Source organism: Paramormyrops kingsleyae, chromosome 5 (assembly GCF_048594095.1).
Source record: "Paramormyrops kingsleyae isolate MSU_618 chromosome 5, PKINGS_0.4, whole genome shotgun sequence".
Classification (NCBI taxonomy): Eukaryota; Metazoa; Chordata; class Actinopteri; order Osteoglossiformes; family Mormyridae; genus Paramormyrops; species Paramormyrops kingsleyae.
Window position 1 is genome coordinate 41,566,785 of NC_132801.1, and position 18,314 is coordinate 41,585,098.

The 18,314-nt window shown below is 42.9% G+C and overlaps 2 protein-coding genes across 3 annotated transcripts in view; one reads left to right on the top strand and one right to left on the bottom strand.

Moving 5' to 3' along the window:
- The first annotated feature begins 227 nt into the window (after positions 1-227).
- The window catches only part of LOC140590945 (alpha-2,8-sialyltransferase 8F-like), a 100,822-nt gene continuing 82,735 nt past the window's right edge, over positions 228-18,314 (top strand). The window contains exons 1-2 of one of the 2 annotated variants that reach the window (XM_072712758.1): positions 228-855; positions 1,864-1,935. In XM_072712758.1, coding sequence (XP_072568859.1) covers positions 770-855; positions 1,864-1,935 — 158 coding nt within the window. In that variant the 5' untranslated portion in view covers positions 228-769. Of the gene's footprint in view, positions 856-1,863; positions 1,936-18,314 lie in introns of those variants that run through there. The other variant, XM_072712759.1, reaches the window with a different exon arrangement.
- LOC111837809 (uncharacterized) lies at positions 11,576-16,750 on the bottom strand. The gene is made up of 4 exons (XM_023800158.2): positions 16,597-16,750; positions 16,244-16,396; positions 15,300-15,401; positions 11,576-12,282 (listed from the first exon to the last, which is right to left on the bottom strand). The coding sequence occupies exons 1-4, from the start codon at positions 16,696-16,698 to the stop codon at positions 11,977-11,979; spliced, it is 663 nt and encodes a 220-aa protein (XP_023655926.1). The 5' UTR covers positions 16,699-16,750; the 3' UTR covers positions 11,576-11,976.

Below are 18,314 nucleotides of genomic sequence, written 5' to 3' on the forward strand. Positions count from 1 at the left end.
TTATTAAACATATAAAGCACCCCCGGAAAGTAGCCTACCCATTATGAACATTTTGGAAGTTAACTCAAAAAAGCGATGCACTAAAAAGAACCACCCTCTCCATCCCTAGGGACCAGAGTCGGAAAAGAGCGGACTTGGTAGACAGAGCCAAGCTATCTTATTGGCTGAAAAAGTCGGCCCTTCAAGCCTACTCACCCTATTGGCTGTTTTACAAACCGACCCAGTCTTTCCCACCAGCCCCTCTACAGGATGATTCAGCGGGAGGCTGCTGTGTCGTCTATGGTTATGTGGGGGAGACGAAGCGACAGGCTTGAAGCTGCGATTTATGGTACTGCGGAGTCTGAGACATGAAGGAACGTAACGGTTATTTCGGAGCGATATAAACGAAGATTTTAGGATTTCTGTCGGAACTCAGGAATGTCAGACGAGACGGAGGAGCTGGCGGTTGCGAGTCAGAGCCATAAAAATGGAAGAGAGCCGCTAATTTAAGAAAATAAACGACAGATTGACTATAATTCCCGTCAGTGAGAAGCAAGAAGTTAAGCGACTCAAAACGGGCGAGCATATGAGGATGTCATATGACTGAGAAAGTGTCGAAATTCTCTGCGTGTGTTGGAAATAAGCAAGCAAGTAAAAAAAAAGAAGAAAGAAAGAAGACAAAGTAGGTTAAAGAACCGTTGTGGACAGGGAGAGGCGTGTAATAGTGGAGCGAAGAGAAACTACTGGGGAGGTGAGAAGCGGCAGCTGAACTGCGGGTGGGGTCATAGAGATGTCAGCACTGCTGCAGAAGTTCATTATAGTTCTTATTTCCGCTACCGTCCTGATAGTGTTTATCTGGTGCTGCACAAATCAAAGGTGAGTCTCGCTACCAAACAGAGCTATATGTATACGTACATACATATATATATATTGCAGTGTACGGTTTCCTGTAAACACCTGCAGTTTGTGAAACAGTTTGGGGTACGTCAGATGATGGCAAAAGATCATTATGATCCCTTGGCAGGAACTTGCACTTAAAGATGGTGATAATGAAAACATTTTGCATATAAAGAACCTGGATAGAATTCATGTTTGCTTCAGTCAATGGTGTGCTACGTTTGGGATTTATGAAACGAAATGATGCTTTATTGTGTCATTTACTCAAGAACAAGTGCAGATATATTGGATTTCTTTCATTTTCACATATAGACCTACTATCTTGCTCTTTAATCAAAGCATTGGGGTCACTAGGGTCCTACAAAAAGAGAGTTTGAGGGTCTTAAAAACTACACCACACTTTTTAGGCTAAAGTTCACGGACTGACAAAACCTTTATGTTGCTATGAGCCTGTTCCACCTGCAGCAATTCAGAAACTGTGTTCCTTTCAGTACATGGGCATCCTGTAGGATTTGCTGACATATGGGATCAGTTGCTAATTTATATATTTGAACAGATTCTGTTTCCTCAAAAATTGTAGAATAACCTACCTGCATATATTACGGATGTAATGAATATTGAAGATCTTAAAATCACTGCTGCTTCCGGGTGAGGGGTTCTGTTTTTGCCTGTTGTGTGAGAGTTTGCATGGTCTCCCTGCAACGCACAGGGTCCCTCCTGGTGTCCAAAGACATAGAGTTAGACTCAATTAAGTCCCTAAATTGTCTTTAGTGTGTGCTTGTGTATGTTTATGTGTATGTGCTCTGGCACAGACAGGCACCCTGCCCAGGGTGCACCCCACTATCTGTGCTCAGCCTGTGGCTCACCATAACCCTGTGGTCCTAAGGCTCCCATAATCATGATAAACAGCTGAAAGATGTATGATTATTTAGAGTAATACTTTTGAAAAGTACTATCAGGTTCAATAGAAATTGTTGTCTTCAACAGGCAACCAAACAACTCCAGCCCTTCTCGGAAGCTATGGGGCTCAAAACCAGATGGCATGTGTAAGGAATGCAGGTGAGAAATAATCTGTTTGCTATGTATTAGATCAGACTCTAAGCTTATGCGTATATAATCTGTTTGCAAAGCACATATAATAAAAATACATATGAAATGTCAGACTTTTAAAAATAATAATAAAATAAGTTATATTTTAAATCTTTCTGGATAACATTGGTATTAAATGATGTTTTGTGGATTAGCAGGTTATTATATGGGTGACTTGGGAGGTCATTAAGCAGTGGTACTAGTTTGTAATAGGAGAGATGCCAAATTTTAATGCACATAAAAGTTCCTTTTCAACCCTTCAGAATATCTAGTCAAAAACTTTAAAACATTTCTTTCATTCAATAGAAGTTGTTCATTTCTGTCTGAAATGTACATTAGACTGTTCATTATAACAGCAGAATATTTTTTTTTTGTTCTTGATGTAGCTGTCTGCTTTTTATTCAGTAGTAGTTAATAAGAAAAAATTTGTTCACACATTTGATTACAATGCAGTTGCACAACAGAGATGTCCGTAGGGCAATGTCTGTTGGCTATCAGTACTCGGACAGAACCTGGCTGGTTTTCAGAAGGCTGATTGTTCGTAAAACCATGTTAAGCAGTTTTTGGGTTTTTCTCAAGATGTCAGTAAATTCACGGGCATTTAACGGACGTCTTTACACATGGGTTCAGAGGTGAATTTTACTGAATTTGTGGCAGTGCACATTACACAACTTCTGGCTGATGTGAAAAGATGTTTCAGCTTTACTGCTGCATGAAGCTTAATTACAGGTTTGAACTGGACCCTTCAGGTCTGCGTTGCTGTTAACTCTGGAGCTGTGTAGTAATAGTATTATTATCTCAAACTGTAACAAACACACACACACACACAATACTTTTCTGTAAGATTATCAGTTACATCAATCACCACGGGGTACATTCCCAATATTTTTTGTGATAATGTCTTTTATTTGTTTTGTGCAGCACTGTATTTAGTTGCACATTTCTTAATTAACCTAAGGGATGTACAGTACCCTCCATAACGTTTGGGACAAAGACAAATACATTTTTGATTTGCTTCTGTACTCCATACTTTTAAACTCACCAAAATTGGACAGTTGAAGACTGGAAAAATGTTGCCTGGTCTGATGAGTTTCGATTTCTGTTGAGACATTCAAATGGTAGAGTCAGAATTTGGCGTAAACAGAATGAGAACATGGATCCATCATGCCTTGTTACCAGGGCTGTGGAGTCGGAGTCGAGGAGTCGGAGTCGGAGACAATTTTGGGTACCTGGAGTCGGAGTCGGCAAAAAGTTAACCGACTCCGACTCCGACTCCTACTAAATTTAAATGGGAATTAAAAAAGTAAGTTGAAATGTCCCAATTCACAAACAGTCATAATGAACTACTTCTCTGCTGTAAGAATAAAGCCCAATGCATGCAGTGCATAATGTTACCACAAAATGAACATGTCAAGTAACCATGAAGCATGCTTTTCATTGACTGTATGCGTCACTATATGCAGGGCTAGACATAAGCCGCGGGACCGCGGCCAATGGCCGTCGTGCCTTTCAAAATTGGCCGCACGCCTCCTCAAAATTGAAGTACCTTACGGCCAAGATTGGCCTGCCTTTAATGTTTGTCTGGCCGTATGCCCCCTTTTTACCGAAAGTAACGTTCATTACACAAAAGACTTGCGCACGACACAGTCCACTTTACCTCGTCAACAATCGATGCATCTGTACTGAACCCGAACCCAACCTTCGATACGAGAAACGAGGTCGACCCGCACATCTCGTAATTCCCAACTACTGAATGAACCGCAATGAATTCTGGACTAATACGATCATGTGTTCGTCGCATGATTGGCTGGTATGGTATGTACCGTCCAGCCTACTATGGAGCCACAGCAATGACAATGGTGCATCATCGGGGGTTACGTTTTTGATTGGAAAAGCCATCCGACGGTTTCCGAATAACAGATAGGTGTCCTCTTCGGTAATCATCGTGTAGTTGTCGTCTGCTGCTTATGCTGTCACCATGCCTTGCAAAGATCGAGAACGTAAAAGAAAGCAAGCTGAACTCGCGGCTACTGCCGCAAAATGTTGCAAATTATCTACTTTGTTCAGGTAAGTGTCAGATGGTGTTGTAAAAAAACATTTGCTGAGGCAGAGCAGATTTGACTCAGAGAAGTACCAAGCTCTGCTGGGAGGATATAGGACTGGTAGCGTGCAGTGTGCAAAAAACGAACGTCAAGTCAATTGTCATGTACACTAAAAGAATACGGGTGTTCTGAGCAAACAAATACAAAAATATTGACGGCTCCTTTATTGTTGGATTTTCTATAAATATATATATATATATATTCTGTCTCAAATCGAAGGTCGTATTGCGTAGGTTGTCTAAACTTGGTAATTACAGTAATTGGTAATTAGTGACTCAGTATTGGCCCAATGCCTTTTTGGAAAGTTTCTGCTTTTTTGAAAATAAAAAAATGCATCCTTTATGGAAATAAAATTCCTCCACAAGGCCCGAGGTGTCCTATGAAATTTAAATAAATGAAAAAAACATTTTTTCAAATTAAAATTTTTAATTTGTCAATGACTTCACAAAAAACAATACCACTGCACACTAGCTAATAAAATTTATGATCAAAATTCGAGAAAAAGATTTATGACCAAAGCTCTAATTTGAATTGGTGGTGCAGTGCACTAGGAAAAGATACCCAGTGACTCATATTTCTTTGTACCAAGAAATTAGATGGTCCAAATACTTAATTAATGTAAGCTTTGGAAATTGTCAAATTACTACATAGTCTGCGAGCCTCGGATATGTGGCCTTGGTGCCCTGGATTTACTCCAGATTTTGGCCTTGTGCCCTAGAAAAAAATATGAATAGCCAAGGCCAAAGTAGGGCTGGACAATAATTTGATATCAATATATATCGCGATAGAATTTTTTTCAATAACGGTGATACGATTTTTAAACACATTTCCGATATTTCGATATACATTTGAATATACCAAATGTATAGAGGGAACCGCCAAATTCCCCTTTGTCTTAGCATTTTCTCATCGGTTATGTCGATTCTTTTATGTCGCCGAACCCTAATATCTTGAGCACAAAAGAGGGCCAAAATCGCCACTTAACATCAGTTATCTCCATCCCCGTGACGATTCGCCGGCTTTTAAAAATGTATCACAAGTGCTAAACAGCGCGTATTCAAATCGCATTCGCATGGTAATTTGCTGAACAACGCAGCTGTGAAACGCGATCCAGGTAAAACTTTTTTAGACAGCATAAATAATATTGAAGCATTTGTTTTCAAGCAGACTGTTAAAGGCAAAAGCAACAAAGCATTTTAGACTTTGTAAAGAAACCATAGTAACCGCGTGTATGATACTTTTCAGAGCTGTGTCAGAGCGAAATGACTCGTGAATTTAATTTTGACACTGGTTAGCTTTTTGTAAAAACGAACTACAGTACACCCCGCAGCTTTTTGTGATTTTGTGAGCGATCTTTGTGTTTTCAATATAGAAGAATATATTTAATTATATTTCAAAGAATATAATTAAAGGTTTGTATCTAGAAACAACGGTGGTTTTTATTGTATACTGGTAAATCTCTGCTGTAAGTTGGTGCACACATGCCTTTTGTTAAGCAATATGTATGTCGGGGCCGGCTCTACACTGGGGCAAGAGGGGGCAACGCCCCCGTAAGCAAACGTCCTGCCCCCTTAAATCAAACTTTTAGAAGTTGAGGAAGAAAATAATAATTACCCACAAACTGAATATGGACAAGATTTACTACAGTAGCTGAAAAATCAATTGAAAAAGGCACAAACGAGATGATAAGTTTCACTTCTTGTTCGCTCTTTCCCTCCGCGTTCTGTTTGTGCACGGGCTCACACAGCACTCAGCAGAGATCCCCCACTCACCCTCCCCCCAGCTAAACATCCAATCACTGTTAGTATGCAAATGAGCCAGTTTCTCAGTAGGCAGGGCAGAGCGAAATGAGTTGCGCGATTGCGGGAGGTTTAGAGGAAGCAGCAATCTCTCTCGTCAAAATCATCATTTTGTCTATTTGGGGGGGGGGGTCTTGATCGTGGGATACTGTACCCCCCAGTACCCCCCGATCAAGCACCCCACAAATAGACAAAAATAGCAGTTGGGTTAAGGTCTTAACATTTTTGTTTTGTTTTTTTTTTTTTTTAAAGAAAGATAACCTAACCTTGTAGGAAAATTTTATGTAAAACGATTTCAGACACCCCTAGTGTGGACCGTACCATTTTAACCACCTCGGTGCTAGAAGCAGCTTAGCCAGTCGGTTACGTCATTCATTCTCATTGAGCGAGTTGTTCGTTGTGATTTCAAGATTCTTTATTCTAGGGCTGCCCCCAAATAGTCGACTAAACGTTAGTCGATATGAAGAGGGCTTGGTCGAATACATTTTCATTAGTCGGTTAGTCGCAAAAAAATTCACGTGAAATTAGGCAATCAGGGGCTGCACAGTCAGTGTATGACATCAAAGCAACGAGAGATCAACGCGATCTCGTGCCTCGCGGTATACCAAAGCGCACTTGTGGGAGAGGTGTCTGGCTGATGCTAATAATTATATCAGGAAAAAAGTCCAAAGTGTGGGATTATTAATTTTGAAAATTAATATAATTTTTATATTGTTCAAAAGGAAAATTAACAATTTAATAAATGCACATGGCACATCGCACAACGCCAGAACTTAGAATAAAAAAGAAGACAAACAAATTAACAGCCTAAGTATTTGATTAAATTGTTTAGAACAACTATATTTAAGACAAAATGTGGAACAAATAATTTAAAGAACACTAATACAAATCAAAAATATCAGAGCTAAGCCGCAAACTGCCATTAAGACGACGGATGAGTCTTGACCTGAAACAACAAATTGCAAACATCAGACTAATTTTTCTAACAGAATAAAAAACAACTTGTGGAGTACGCATCTTCTCGTTCGTGTTGGTCAAAGAATGACAAGCTCTTAAAACGTGGGTCTAAGACAGCAGCTTGTATATAAATGCTGGTCGCGATATTTTCCGTCAGTTGCCATCTCGTGTCAATTTCTTTTGCTAGTTCTGTCTTCTAAACTAACTAAATTTTAGTTTATTTTATTCAAAACTGTTTTTTTTGTTTGTTTGTTTGACATGTAACTGTTACAGTTTGTATTTTTGATAATAAATTATTAAAATGCACAGGCAGTCTGATTGCTGTTTTTATGTTTTATAATTAGCCTATAACATTCCGGCCACTGATTTTTGTGTCCGTAAGCGCTGTATACTTTAAACGCTTTACTATTCTGTTTTAAGCGCTTTTCATTTTGAACGCGCTAATATCATGCTTTAGCATTTTCTGTCATATGGAAGTGTTAAACTTCAACTTGGAATGTACCTTTCCTTGTATATACGCAAGTTATTATATTAATATCATAAATGAACGATTATTCGACTAATCGCTAAAATGCAGGAGTGTTAGTCGACTAGGAATATCTTTAGTCGGGGGCAGCCCTACTTTATTCGTCACATACATAGTTATAACAAGTACAACATGTAGTGAAATGAACCCTGACCGATCCTATTTTTCAGTTTTATATTTCAAGACTCGGTGAATTGATTTTTTCTTTTTCATAACTTAGCCTACCCTTTTTAGTTTTGTTAATATTGGCAATAGTGAAAAGTGTTTTGTTGGGTTCAAATATGTTTGATATAGGCCATCCAATTAAGGTAAACATAATGTTTTTACTTGTTTTAATCTGATGAGGAATATTTTATTTTATTTTTTGTTGTTTTACTTTTCAGTTTTCCCCCTGAGGGATTGCCACCTTACTGTGGTCAGGGGCTTTGCGTGCCTCAGTGACCCTAAGAGCTACACCAGCAGAAGCTTAGCCTTCAGGTGGGACACCCAAGTTGGACAGGTCTTAGGGTAGAGGCCTGACAAAGTGCAATCCAATTACATGACAAAAACAGTTATCCAGAGCACCACCCCACCCCTTTCCCGCCTTTGTCGCCACCATGTGCATGGACCATGTGCATGTCTAGAACCGGCCCTGATGTATGTACATATTTATAGCATGCCGATCGCGTCAAACAAATTGCGGCAATGCCAAAAACACCAAAAACCCGTGCATGTACATCCTCAGTTATTAACGCACATAAATAAATTTCAAGCACATGTTAATATATTGCTGCCATATTGGTTTTCGGTTATCTCGATCATCGGTTATCTCGACGCTTTTTGGCAACACCCTAGGCTGGCGACATAACCGGGTTCGACTGTATATGAATAATCAGTCTGTTCTAGTTTAAATGGAAATATATTATTGTTAATAAGCTGAGTCTGAGAGTTTTATTTATCTGATAGTTTATTTCACATTTCTTGTTTGTAAAGGCTAAATACAAATAAAAAGTGAACCTTATTTTTTTTTGTACTGTTTTTATTTAAAAAAAAATGATATCATTTTAATAGGAGGAGCCTGGAGGTATTATAGACTTTGCAAATTGAGTTTGCAGACATCCATTGTGTGTGTCCTCGGCAGTTTTTTCCTGAGGCTTTTTAATATTGTCCATATCTATATCGGAATTATATCGTATCGACCAAAATTAAGAAATATATCGTGATATAAATTTTTGCCATATCGTCCAGTCCTAGGCCAAAGTGGCTGTGCCCTCCTAAATCCTTATGTCTAGCCCTGTATATGGGATGTAATGCACAGGTAAGGTGCGGCACCGCTTTCCATTGTGTCGTGTTCCACTGTTACAGGGAACTGTGAACCTAGCCTAAAGCCCCCCATACATTTACAGATGCACTGCCGATTTTTCGGCCGTTCAACGAGTCATCACGCGTCAAACGCCTGAAAAATCACCTGGTGTGTTCTCAGCTCCGTCGGCTCCCCTTCGCTATGCGCTACCCTTGAAACCTTGTTTTCATTGTGTTTGTCTTTAATCTGGCATTATAGTAGAGTGTTGGCTTCCTAGCCAGTAGTTCTGTGGTGAAATGACATGTATGTTGCCTTCCTTTCCTTCAATGGATGTAGAAAATACATTAGCATAGTATATACATACAGAGGAGTCGGAGTCGGGGAGTCGGAGTCGGAAGATTTAGAAACTGAGGAGTCGGAGTCGGAGCATTTATCTACCGACTCCACAGCCCTGCATGTTACCACTGTGCAGGCTGGTGGTGGTGGTGTAATGGTGTGGGGATGTTTTCTTGGCACACTTTAGGCCCCTTAGTGCCAATTGGGCATCGTTTAAATGCCACGGCCTACCTGAGCATTGTTTCTGACCATGTCCATCCCTTTATGACCACCATGTACCCATCCTCTGATGGCTACTTCCAGCAGGATAATGCACCATGTCACAAAGCTCGAATCATTTCAAATTGGTTTCTTGAACATGACAATGAGTTCACTGTACTACAATGGCCCCCCACAGTCACCAGATCTCAACCCAAATAGAGCATCTTTGGGATGTGGTGGAACGGGAGCTTCGTGCCCTGGGTGTGCATGCCACAAATCTCCATCAACTGCAAGATGCTATCCTATCAATATGGGCCAACATTTCTAAAGAATGCTTTCAGCACCTAGTTGAATCAATGCCACGTAGAATTAAGGCAGTTCTGAAGGCGAAAGGGGGTCAAACACCGTATTAGTATGGTGTTCCTAATAATCCTTTAGGTGAGTGTATATACACACACGCACACACATATAATATATATACACACACATATACATACATACAGAATGTATATGTATATATACATTCTGTCACGCCCAGCTCCGTCCGATCCTAATGTGTGCCACGCCCACCTCATTACCTCCTGTTTTTGCCTGATTGTCATCACCTGTTGCCTATTCCTTTTGCCTTGTCTTGTGTATTTAGTCCGAGTCTCAGTCAGTCTTCCCCAGATTAGTCATTGTAGTGTCATGTATTGTTGTACTGTTTGGTGTTTGTTGCCAGTCCGACCATTAAAGCCCTGATTACCCGTAAGTTCGGCTTACTCTCCTGCTTCCCTGCTCGCCTTCTTGCTGCATCGTGACAGAATGACTAATCTCCAAGAAAGCACAGCACGGCAGACCGAGCACCAGAGGCTCCGTCTGCTGCAAGAAGCAGTGTACTGGCGCTTCCAACCCGAAGTGCTGGAGGATCCCGTAGTCCTGGAGCTGGCTACCCAGGGCGTGGACCTCCTCACTGAGGAGCACCCGCCCGGACAGCAGTACCCGCTCGAGCGGGTACGCAAATGTCTACGCCACCTGAGTGAGCGTCTCACGCGGCGGAGAGACGAACGCGTTGCCCGGAGCTTAGGCGACGTGTTCGCGGCGGCTCCGCCTTCCGCCGCAAGCGGCAAGAAGAAGCGGAAAGAGAATAAAGTGCAGCAGGAAGAGACCCCGACTCTCTTCCTGGGAGCTTGCTCTCTGCTCCCCGCTTGGGAGTTAGCCAGTGCGCACGAGGGCTCACCGCTCGCCTGGGACGACATCGCTGCTGCCCGCCTGGCTGGCTTCTACCCGGAGAAGCCGCCTCCGTTGGAGGCGTATCCATACCGGCCAGAGCGCCTGCACAGCAAGGGGATCAGCGCCATCCGGGATGCTATTCCCCGGGTCCCTAAAGCCCTTAAAGGGGAAGTCCCTGGCTTACCTGCTCCGGACCTGCCAGCAGCGCCTGCTGCTGCTGCCGCCGCACTGCCTGTCCAGCCTGACCCGCCTGTCCAGCCTGCGGTCCCTGCAGCTGACGCCGCTCTGCTCACGGCACCCCCTGCTGCTGCTGCCGCCGCTATGCCCGCGGCTCCGCCTGCTGCAGCTGCCGTCGCCGCTCCACCCGAGGTGCCTGCTGCGGCGCCCCTTGCTGGCCACGTGATGACGGTGCCCGCCGAGGTGCCCCCTGCTGGCCACAAGCCCAAGGTGCCTGCCGCGGCGCCTCCTGCTGGCCACGTGATGACGGTGCCCGCCGAGGCGCCCCCTGCTGGCCACAAGCCCAAGGTGCCTGCCGCGGCGCCTCCTGCTGGCCACGTGTCGGCGGCGCCCGCCGAGGCGCCCCCTGCTGGCCGCACGCCCGAGATGCCCGCCGAGGCGCCCCTTGCTGGCCGCATGCCTGAGGTGCCCACCGAGGCGCCCCCTGCTGGCCACGGGACGGCGGCGCCCGCCAAGGCCCCCCTGCTGGCCGCACGCCTGGGGTGCCTGCCGGGGCGCCCCCTGTTGGCCACGCGTCCTCTCTGCCCGCGGCCCTGCCTGAGGCCGCCTCTCTGCCCGTCCAGCCCGGCTCTCCCGTCCAGCCCGGCTCTCCCATCCAGCCCGTCCCTCCCGTCCAGCCCGTCCAGATTCTGTCACGATGCGGCAAGAAGGCGAGCAGGGAAGCAGGAGAGTAAGCCGAACTTACGGGTAATCAGGGGTTTAATGGTCGGACTGGCAAGAAACACCAAACAGTACAACAATACATGACACTACAATGACTAATCTGGGGAAGACTGACTGAGACTCGGACTAAATACACAAGACAAGGCAAAAGGAATAGGCAACAGGTGATGACAATCAGGCAAAAACAAGAGGTAACGAGGTGGGCGTGGCACACATTAGGATCGGACGGAGCTGGGCGTGACACATACATACATATAATGAATATACAATTACAAAACAAGTAAACAATAAATACAAGCCCAATAAATAAAATAAATACCACTTGTAAATAAAATACATACCACTCAAATCACTCAAGAAAACCAAAGAATGGAATGTCACAGACATAGTTACAGGATTCTTTTGTTTTGTTTTAAACTTGGCCTTACACTCCAACACTAACACTTGACTTGTCCTTACACTTCAGCACAAACACTTGAACTATTTAGAATAACCAATTTGAATTGAGAATTGAAGTTCTCAATTTCAGCTAAAAAAGAAAGTCAAAAGAAAGTCGATCTCTGGCCGCAGTAGTGCGGGTGAAAATCAGTTCTAACTTGCACCACAAAACTTAGCACTTCGGAGAATACTGAACTGGATGTGTTGAAAAAAGTGTTAGCACTGAATGTATGTATACTGTGTAGGTACACAGTGACTTCAAGCCAGATGTTTATTCTTCAGGGACTGCACCTTGTTAGACAGCTTTGAAGCATCCAGTTCCAAGAAAAATTTTTGGAATACTTCAAATGTATACTTCAGCGGCTTGGGATAAGTGAGATTCAGTGCATAGGTCAGGCCAAGGAGGAGAGAGCAAAACCTGGCAATACTTTCAAGTCCTCTGATGACCTCAACACCCTCAATAACAACAGCAATGTCTCTTGTTCTGTCACTTGTCGAAGCTCCAAAGTTTCTAACAGTGATTGCCACAGTGAGCTGTTCAATTTCCTCAAAGTCATCAGTGTCCTGCAACATGAGATTGTAGTCAGTGTCAAAATAAATTGTCAAAAAATATACTTCAGGCAATTCACATCATTAGATGATACATTTTAAACAAAGGTCATGTGTTGTTGCAAACAGAGTATTAACTAAGATGAACTAAACTAAAAGATTTGACCGCTGTTTTGTGTTCTCTTTACTTGTTCCCAGTAAAACAAAGGATTTTTTTCTTTTATTACTTTATTTTAAATGTATGAATGGATAGCTAATTCCCACTTTGCTAACATGCTCAAAGATTACACACAGAATAGATCTCTTAGAACAAGAAAAGTTCTGCACACTATACAAAGAATAAATTCTAAATCAACTAGAGTAGGAAATGTGTGCTACTTTTCCTTAAAAAGCAAACTAAAAACATCTGTAAACATCTACGTTATTCAAAAATTATGTTGTGTGTGTGTGTGTGTGTATATATATATATATATATATATATACACATATATATATATATATACACATATATATATATATATATATATATATATATATATATATATATATATATATATATATACACTCACCTAAAGGATTATTAGGAACACCATACTAATACGGTGTTTGACCCCCTTTCGCCTTCAGAACTGCCTTAATTCTACGTGGCATTGATTCAACAAGGTGCTGAAAGCATTCTTTAGAAATGTTGGCCCATATTGATAGGATAGCATCTTGCAGTTGATGGAGATTTGTGGGATGCACATCCAGGGCATGAAGCTCCCGTTCCACCACATCCCAAAGATGCTCTATTGGGTTGACTATTGACTGTGGGGGCCATTTTAGTACAGTGAACTCATTGTCATGTTCGAGAAACCAATTTGAAATGATTCGAGCTTTGTGACATGGTGCATTATCCTGCTGGAAGTAGCCATCAGAGGATGGACATGGTCAGAAACAATGCTCAGGTAGGCCGTGGCATTTAAACGATGCCCAATTGGCACTAAGGGGCCTAAAGTGTGCCAAGAAAACATCCCCCACACCATTACACCACCACCACCAGCCTGCACAGTGGTAAAAAGGCATGATGGATCCATGTTCTCATTCTGTTTACGCCAAATTCTGACTCTACCATTTGAATATCTCAACGGAAATCGAGACTCATCAGACCAGGCAACATTTTTCTAGTCTTGAACTGTCCAATGTTGGTGAGCTCTTGCAAATTGTAGCCTCTTTTTCCTATTTGTAGTGGAGATGAGTGGTACCCGGTGGGGTCTTCTGCTGTTGTAGCCCATCCGCCTCAAGGTTGTGCGTGTTGTGGCTTCACAAATGCTTTGCTGCATACCTCGGTTGTAACGAGTGGTTATTTCAGTCAAAGTTGCTCTTCTATCAGCTTGAATCAGTCAGCCCATTCTCCTCTGACCTCTAGCATCAACAAGGCATTTTCGCCCACAGGACTGCCGCATACTGGATGTTTTTCCCTTTGCACACCATTCTTTGAAAACCCTAGAAATGGTTATGCGTGAAAATCCCAGTAACTGAGCAGATTTTGAAATACTCAGACCGGCCCGTCTGGCACCAACAACCATGCCACGCTCAAAATTGCTTAAATCACCTTTCTTTCCCATTCTGACATTCAGTTTGGAGTTCAGGAGATTGTCTTGACCAGGACCACACCCCTAAATGCATTGAAGCAACTGCCATGTGATTGGTTGATTAGATAATTGCATTAATGAGAAATTGAACAGGTGTTCCTAATAATCCTGAGTGTATATACTCAGCAAAAAAAGAAACGTCCCTTTTTCAACAATAATCAATTAATGAACATGCACCTGTGGAATGGTCGTTAAGACCTTAACAGCTTACAGAAAGTAGGCATTTAAGGTCACAGTTCTAAAAACGCAGGACACTAAAGAGACTTGTCTACCGACTGTGAAAAACACCCAAAGAAAGATGCCCAGGGTCCCTGCTCATCTGCGTGAACGTGCATTAGGCATGTTGCAGGGAGGCATGAGGACTGCTGATGTGGCTAGGGCAATATATTGCCATGTCCGCACTGTGAGACGCCTAAGACAGCGCTACAGGGAGACAGGAAGGACAGCTGATCATCCTCGCAGTGGAAGACCACGTGTAACAACACCTGCACAGGATCGGTACATCCGAATATCACACCTGCGTGACAGGTACAGGATGGCCACAACAACTGCCCGAGTCACACCAGGAACACACAATCCCTCCATCAGTGCTCAGACTGTCCGCAATAGGCTGAGAGAGGCTGGACTGAGGGCTTGTGTGTTCCTGGTGTGACTTGGGCAGTTGTTGTGGCCATCCTGTACCTGTCACGTAGGTGTGATATTCGGATGTGCATGTTAATTAATTGATTATGGTTAATTGAACATGCATGGAAAACATTGTTTAGACCCTTTACAATGAAGATCTGTAAAGTTATTTGGATTTTTACAACATTATTGTTGAAATACACAGTCCTGAAAAAGGGACGTTTCCTTTTTTGCTGAGTATATATATCCATCCATCCATTGTCCAACCCGCTTCTCCTACTGGGTCGCAGGGAGTTCAGAGCCTATCCCGGAAGCAACGGGCACGAGGCAGGGAACAACCCTGGACGGGGGGGGGGGCAGCCCATCGCAGGTCACACTCACACACCATCCACTCACACATGCACACCTAAGGGCAATTTAGCAACTCCAATTAGCCTCAGCATGTCTGTGGACTGTGGGGGGAAACTGGAGTACCCGGAGGAAACCCCACGACGACATGGGGAGAACATACAAACTCCACACACATGTGACCCAAGTGGAGACTCAAACCCAGGTCCCAGAGGTGTGAGGCAACAGTGCTAATCACTGCACCACCATGCCGCCCCATATATATAGATTGAAACAAATGTTATAAATATATATATATTGAAGATTGAAACAAATGTTATAAATATATATATATTTAGAACATTTGTTTCAATCTTCTTCACAAGTACAATACATTAATGGAGTTAGAGTGCTTGAATTTGGTTAATACAAAGGAAGTTTACCTACATTGAATTCTTTGATGAGATGTTCCCCATGTTCGCCAAGATACTCTGTAAGGCACCGAAGGACAACCTTTCTGGTCCTTTCAACAGAAGGGGATGCTGAGTCCTACAGAGGAATGTAAGATATCAACTGACAAGTCAATCAAAATACATACAGTATATTTATATATATATAAATGTGTGCAGTTCTACCTTTCAAGTTAAAACTATAAATGCATAACATTTTGTTTCTGTACCACTAGGATTAGTTTTGTGCATTGGTTGTCCTGCCTGTCGATTCTCAATTCAATTCAATTCAATTCAATTTTAATTCAATTTTATTTATATAGCGCATTATCACAACATTACATTGTCTCAATGCGCTTTACATTTCTGCCTCGTAAGGACCCCCCATTGAGTAAGCCAAAGGCAACGGTGGCAAGGAAAAACTCCCTAAGAGGAAGAAACCTTGGGAGGAACCAGACCCAAAGGGGGAGCCCATCCTCCAGGGGCCAGCAGATGAGTCAAATAAACAAGATGATATGACTAAGCTAATACAGACAAGATGAAATGACTAAGCTAATACAGGGGTTGAAATATATGTCTCAATGCAGCGGCCGACCGGTGCAGGCACGTGGTGCTTGATGCACGATGGCAGGATTAATAGACACACAGCCGCAGGATGGATGGCGAGGCATCGTGTTGAGCCAAGGGCAGGCAGGTTGGAGGGTAGTTGCCGGAGGTGGAGGTAGTTGTCTTGCAGGCCGCAGAGGCATAAACTCTTCAATACTAAAAGTATTTTACTTCAGAGTACAAGGACCTGCTTCACAATGGCTTCAAAGTGGACTAAGATTTTTTCTTTAGGGGCACGTTTTGCTGTAGTGACTGTGCCTCATTGTTTATACAAGGTAAAATTGTTCATATTAATGCTATTTGGAAAACAGTTTCTTTTAATTTTGAAAAATATACCTTGAGCAGTTCCATTATATTTTTTAGTCTCTCTCCGAGTGCTCCACCTCTGGCACGAAATAGTGTCAGTAGCATGGAAGTGTGCATGTCCAAAGCAGACAAAAATTTTGGCTCCAGATGCACCATTGCTATTCTTTGAAACTCTGCATTTATCTGAAACATAAAGTAAAAAATAAAGGGTGTCACATCAGTTGTGAAAACAAAAGAGGTTTAACAGATTAACATTCAATAATTTTGAATCTTCCTTTAGACAAAACTCTTTGGTAATCACTAACTGGGTCATTTTCTTTCTCTCTCACAAACACACACACACACTTCTTAACTCTCACTATGAATTACAAATTAAAACTTACTTGAGAAGAGTCAAATAGGGCAGGCCAGCGGTCCTTCATTGTTCGAACACTTGGACACAGATTGATGATTTCGTGTCGTCTGAGGGCGAATGTTTGGCTCATTTTGTCCTTGACAATCTTTTCATTGTTCTTCTTCTTTGACTCAGTAACTAGTTCTTCTCTTACTTTCTCCAAGCTGTGTTCATCTTCACCAGCTGGGTAGGGTGGGAGATAATTAACCTCTGCCCTTCTTAACATTTTTAGAATTAGAATTTAGTGATCATTGTCAACACACCACAGCACACAGTGCGCAACAACGAAATGTGTCCTCTGCATTTGACCCATATGTGACTTTCGTGACATAGCAGGGGGCAGCTAATTCAGCACCCGGGGAGCAGTGCTTGGGGACAGTACCTTGCTCAGGGTACAGTGGTGACTTGCTGGTGGGGGATTCGAACCTGCAATCTTTCAATTACAAGTGCGTTACCCTAACCATCAAGCCACCACTACCACTTTTTGGCAGCCTTCTGGTCATCAGGGCTTTTATGTTTTAGAGCATTGCATGTAACATCGGGAATACCAAAGCCTCTTATTTTTGTTCGGTAGTTTGCCATTTTGTATTTTATGCTAGTCTGCCATCCACTGAGACCTGAAGAGCTCCCTCGATCCTTCAGACATGGGTGTGCCTTGATAAGCGCTTCAGCAGCAGAAAGAACTTGCAGGGCTGATGGATATGCAGTATATGTATAAATGGACTGAGCTAGCTTTTCAAGTATGTCTGATTTGATATTTGGAGTAGTCAGTAGCGTGCCATTTTGCATGTAAACTTTGTTGGCTCTTTCAAGAATCATTTCCGTTTCAACAGAGAATCGTGGAATAAGGAATTCAGTTGGCCATTGCTTCTTCTCTGGGTTGCTGGTGCTTGATGGCATGCTGACAGAAGAACCACATGAGTCAAGGGAGTTCTGTGCAATGCCACTTGTGGAAGCTGTATCAAGGGATTGCTCTGAGTTGACACTTTCACTGTAGCTTTCATTGCATGGATACATATTAAGAACAACTGGTCCCATTATCACAACCTTAATTGTGGTTTTGTGTTTAATTTGAGCCGTGGAGTTTAGAGTGAAAAAGTCCTCAAAATCTGCATTTAAATACTGCAGGCTGAAGTCACCTGTGATGTTTAATTTCTGCTTAATGGCCAAGTTTAGCTCCTCCATAGTTTCTGGTATTCCGGATGGTAGAGTCAGCTTCTCTATTATGTGACCAAAGATGACCAGGAGCACTGTCGAATCCACGTCAGGTGGCCTAAATTGAAGAAAATAGTCAGAAATACTGATACAACAACAAATTTATTTTTGTATAGCGCATTATCACAACATTACATTGTCCCAAAGCGCTTTACAGCATCCCCACCCAAAGCCCCCAGTGAGTAAGCCATAGGCGACAGTGGCAAGGAAAAACTCCCCAGAAGGAAGAAACCTTGGGAGGGACCAGACTCAAAGGGGGAGCCCATCCTCCAGGGGCCGGCAGGGAGAGTCAAATACAGTTAAATCTGAAACACAAACGGGGAGCAGGGGGGAGATGACAAGCCGGTGCCACCACACCCTCCAATCGCCAGGCAGCCAGAAGGCAGGGAGCGGGTCATACAAGGAAGATGACACAGGCAGAACGGCGAGCTGGATGCACGGACGTCATTGGTAGTGGCGACGTCACATGTTGCAGGGTGTGCTGGACATCTT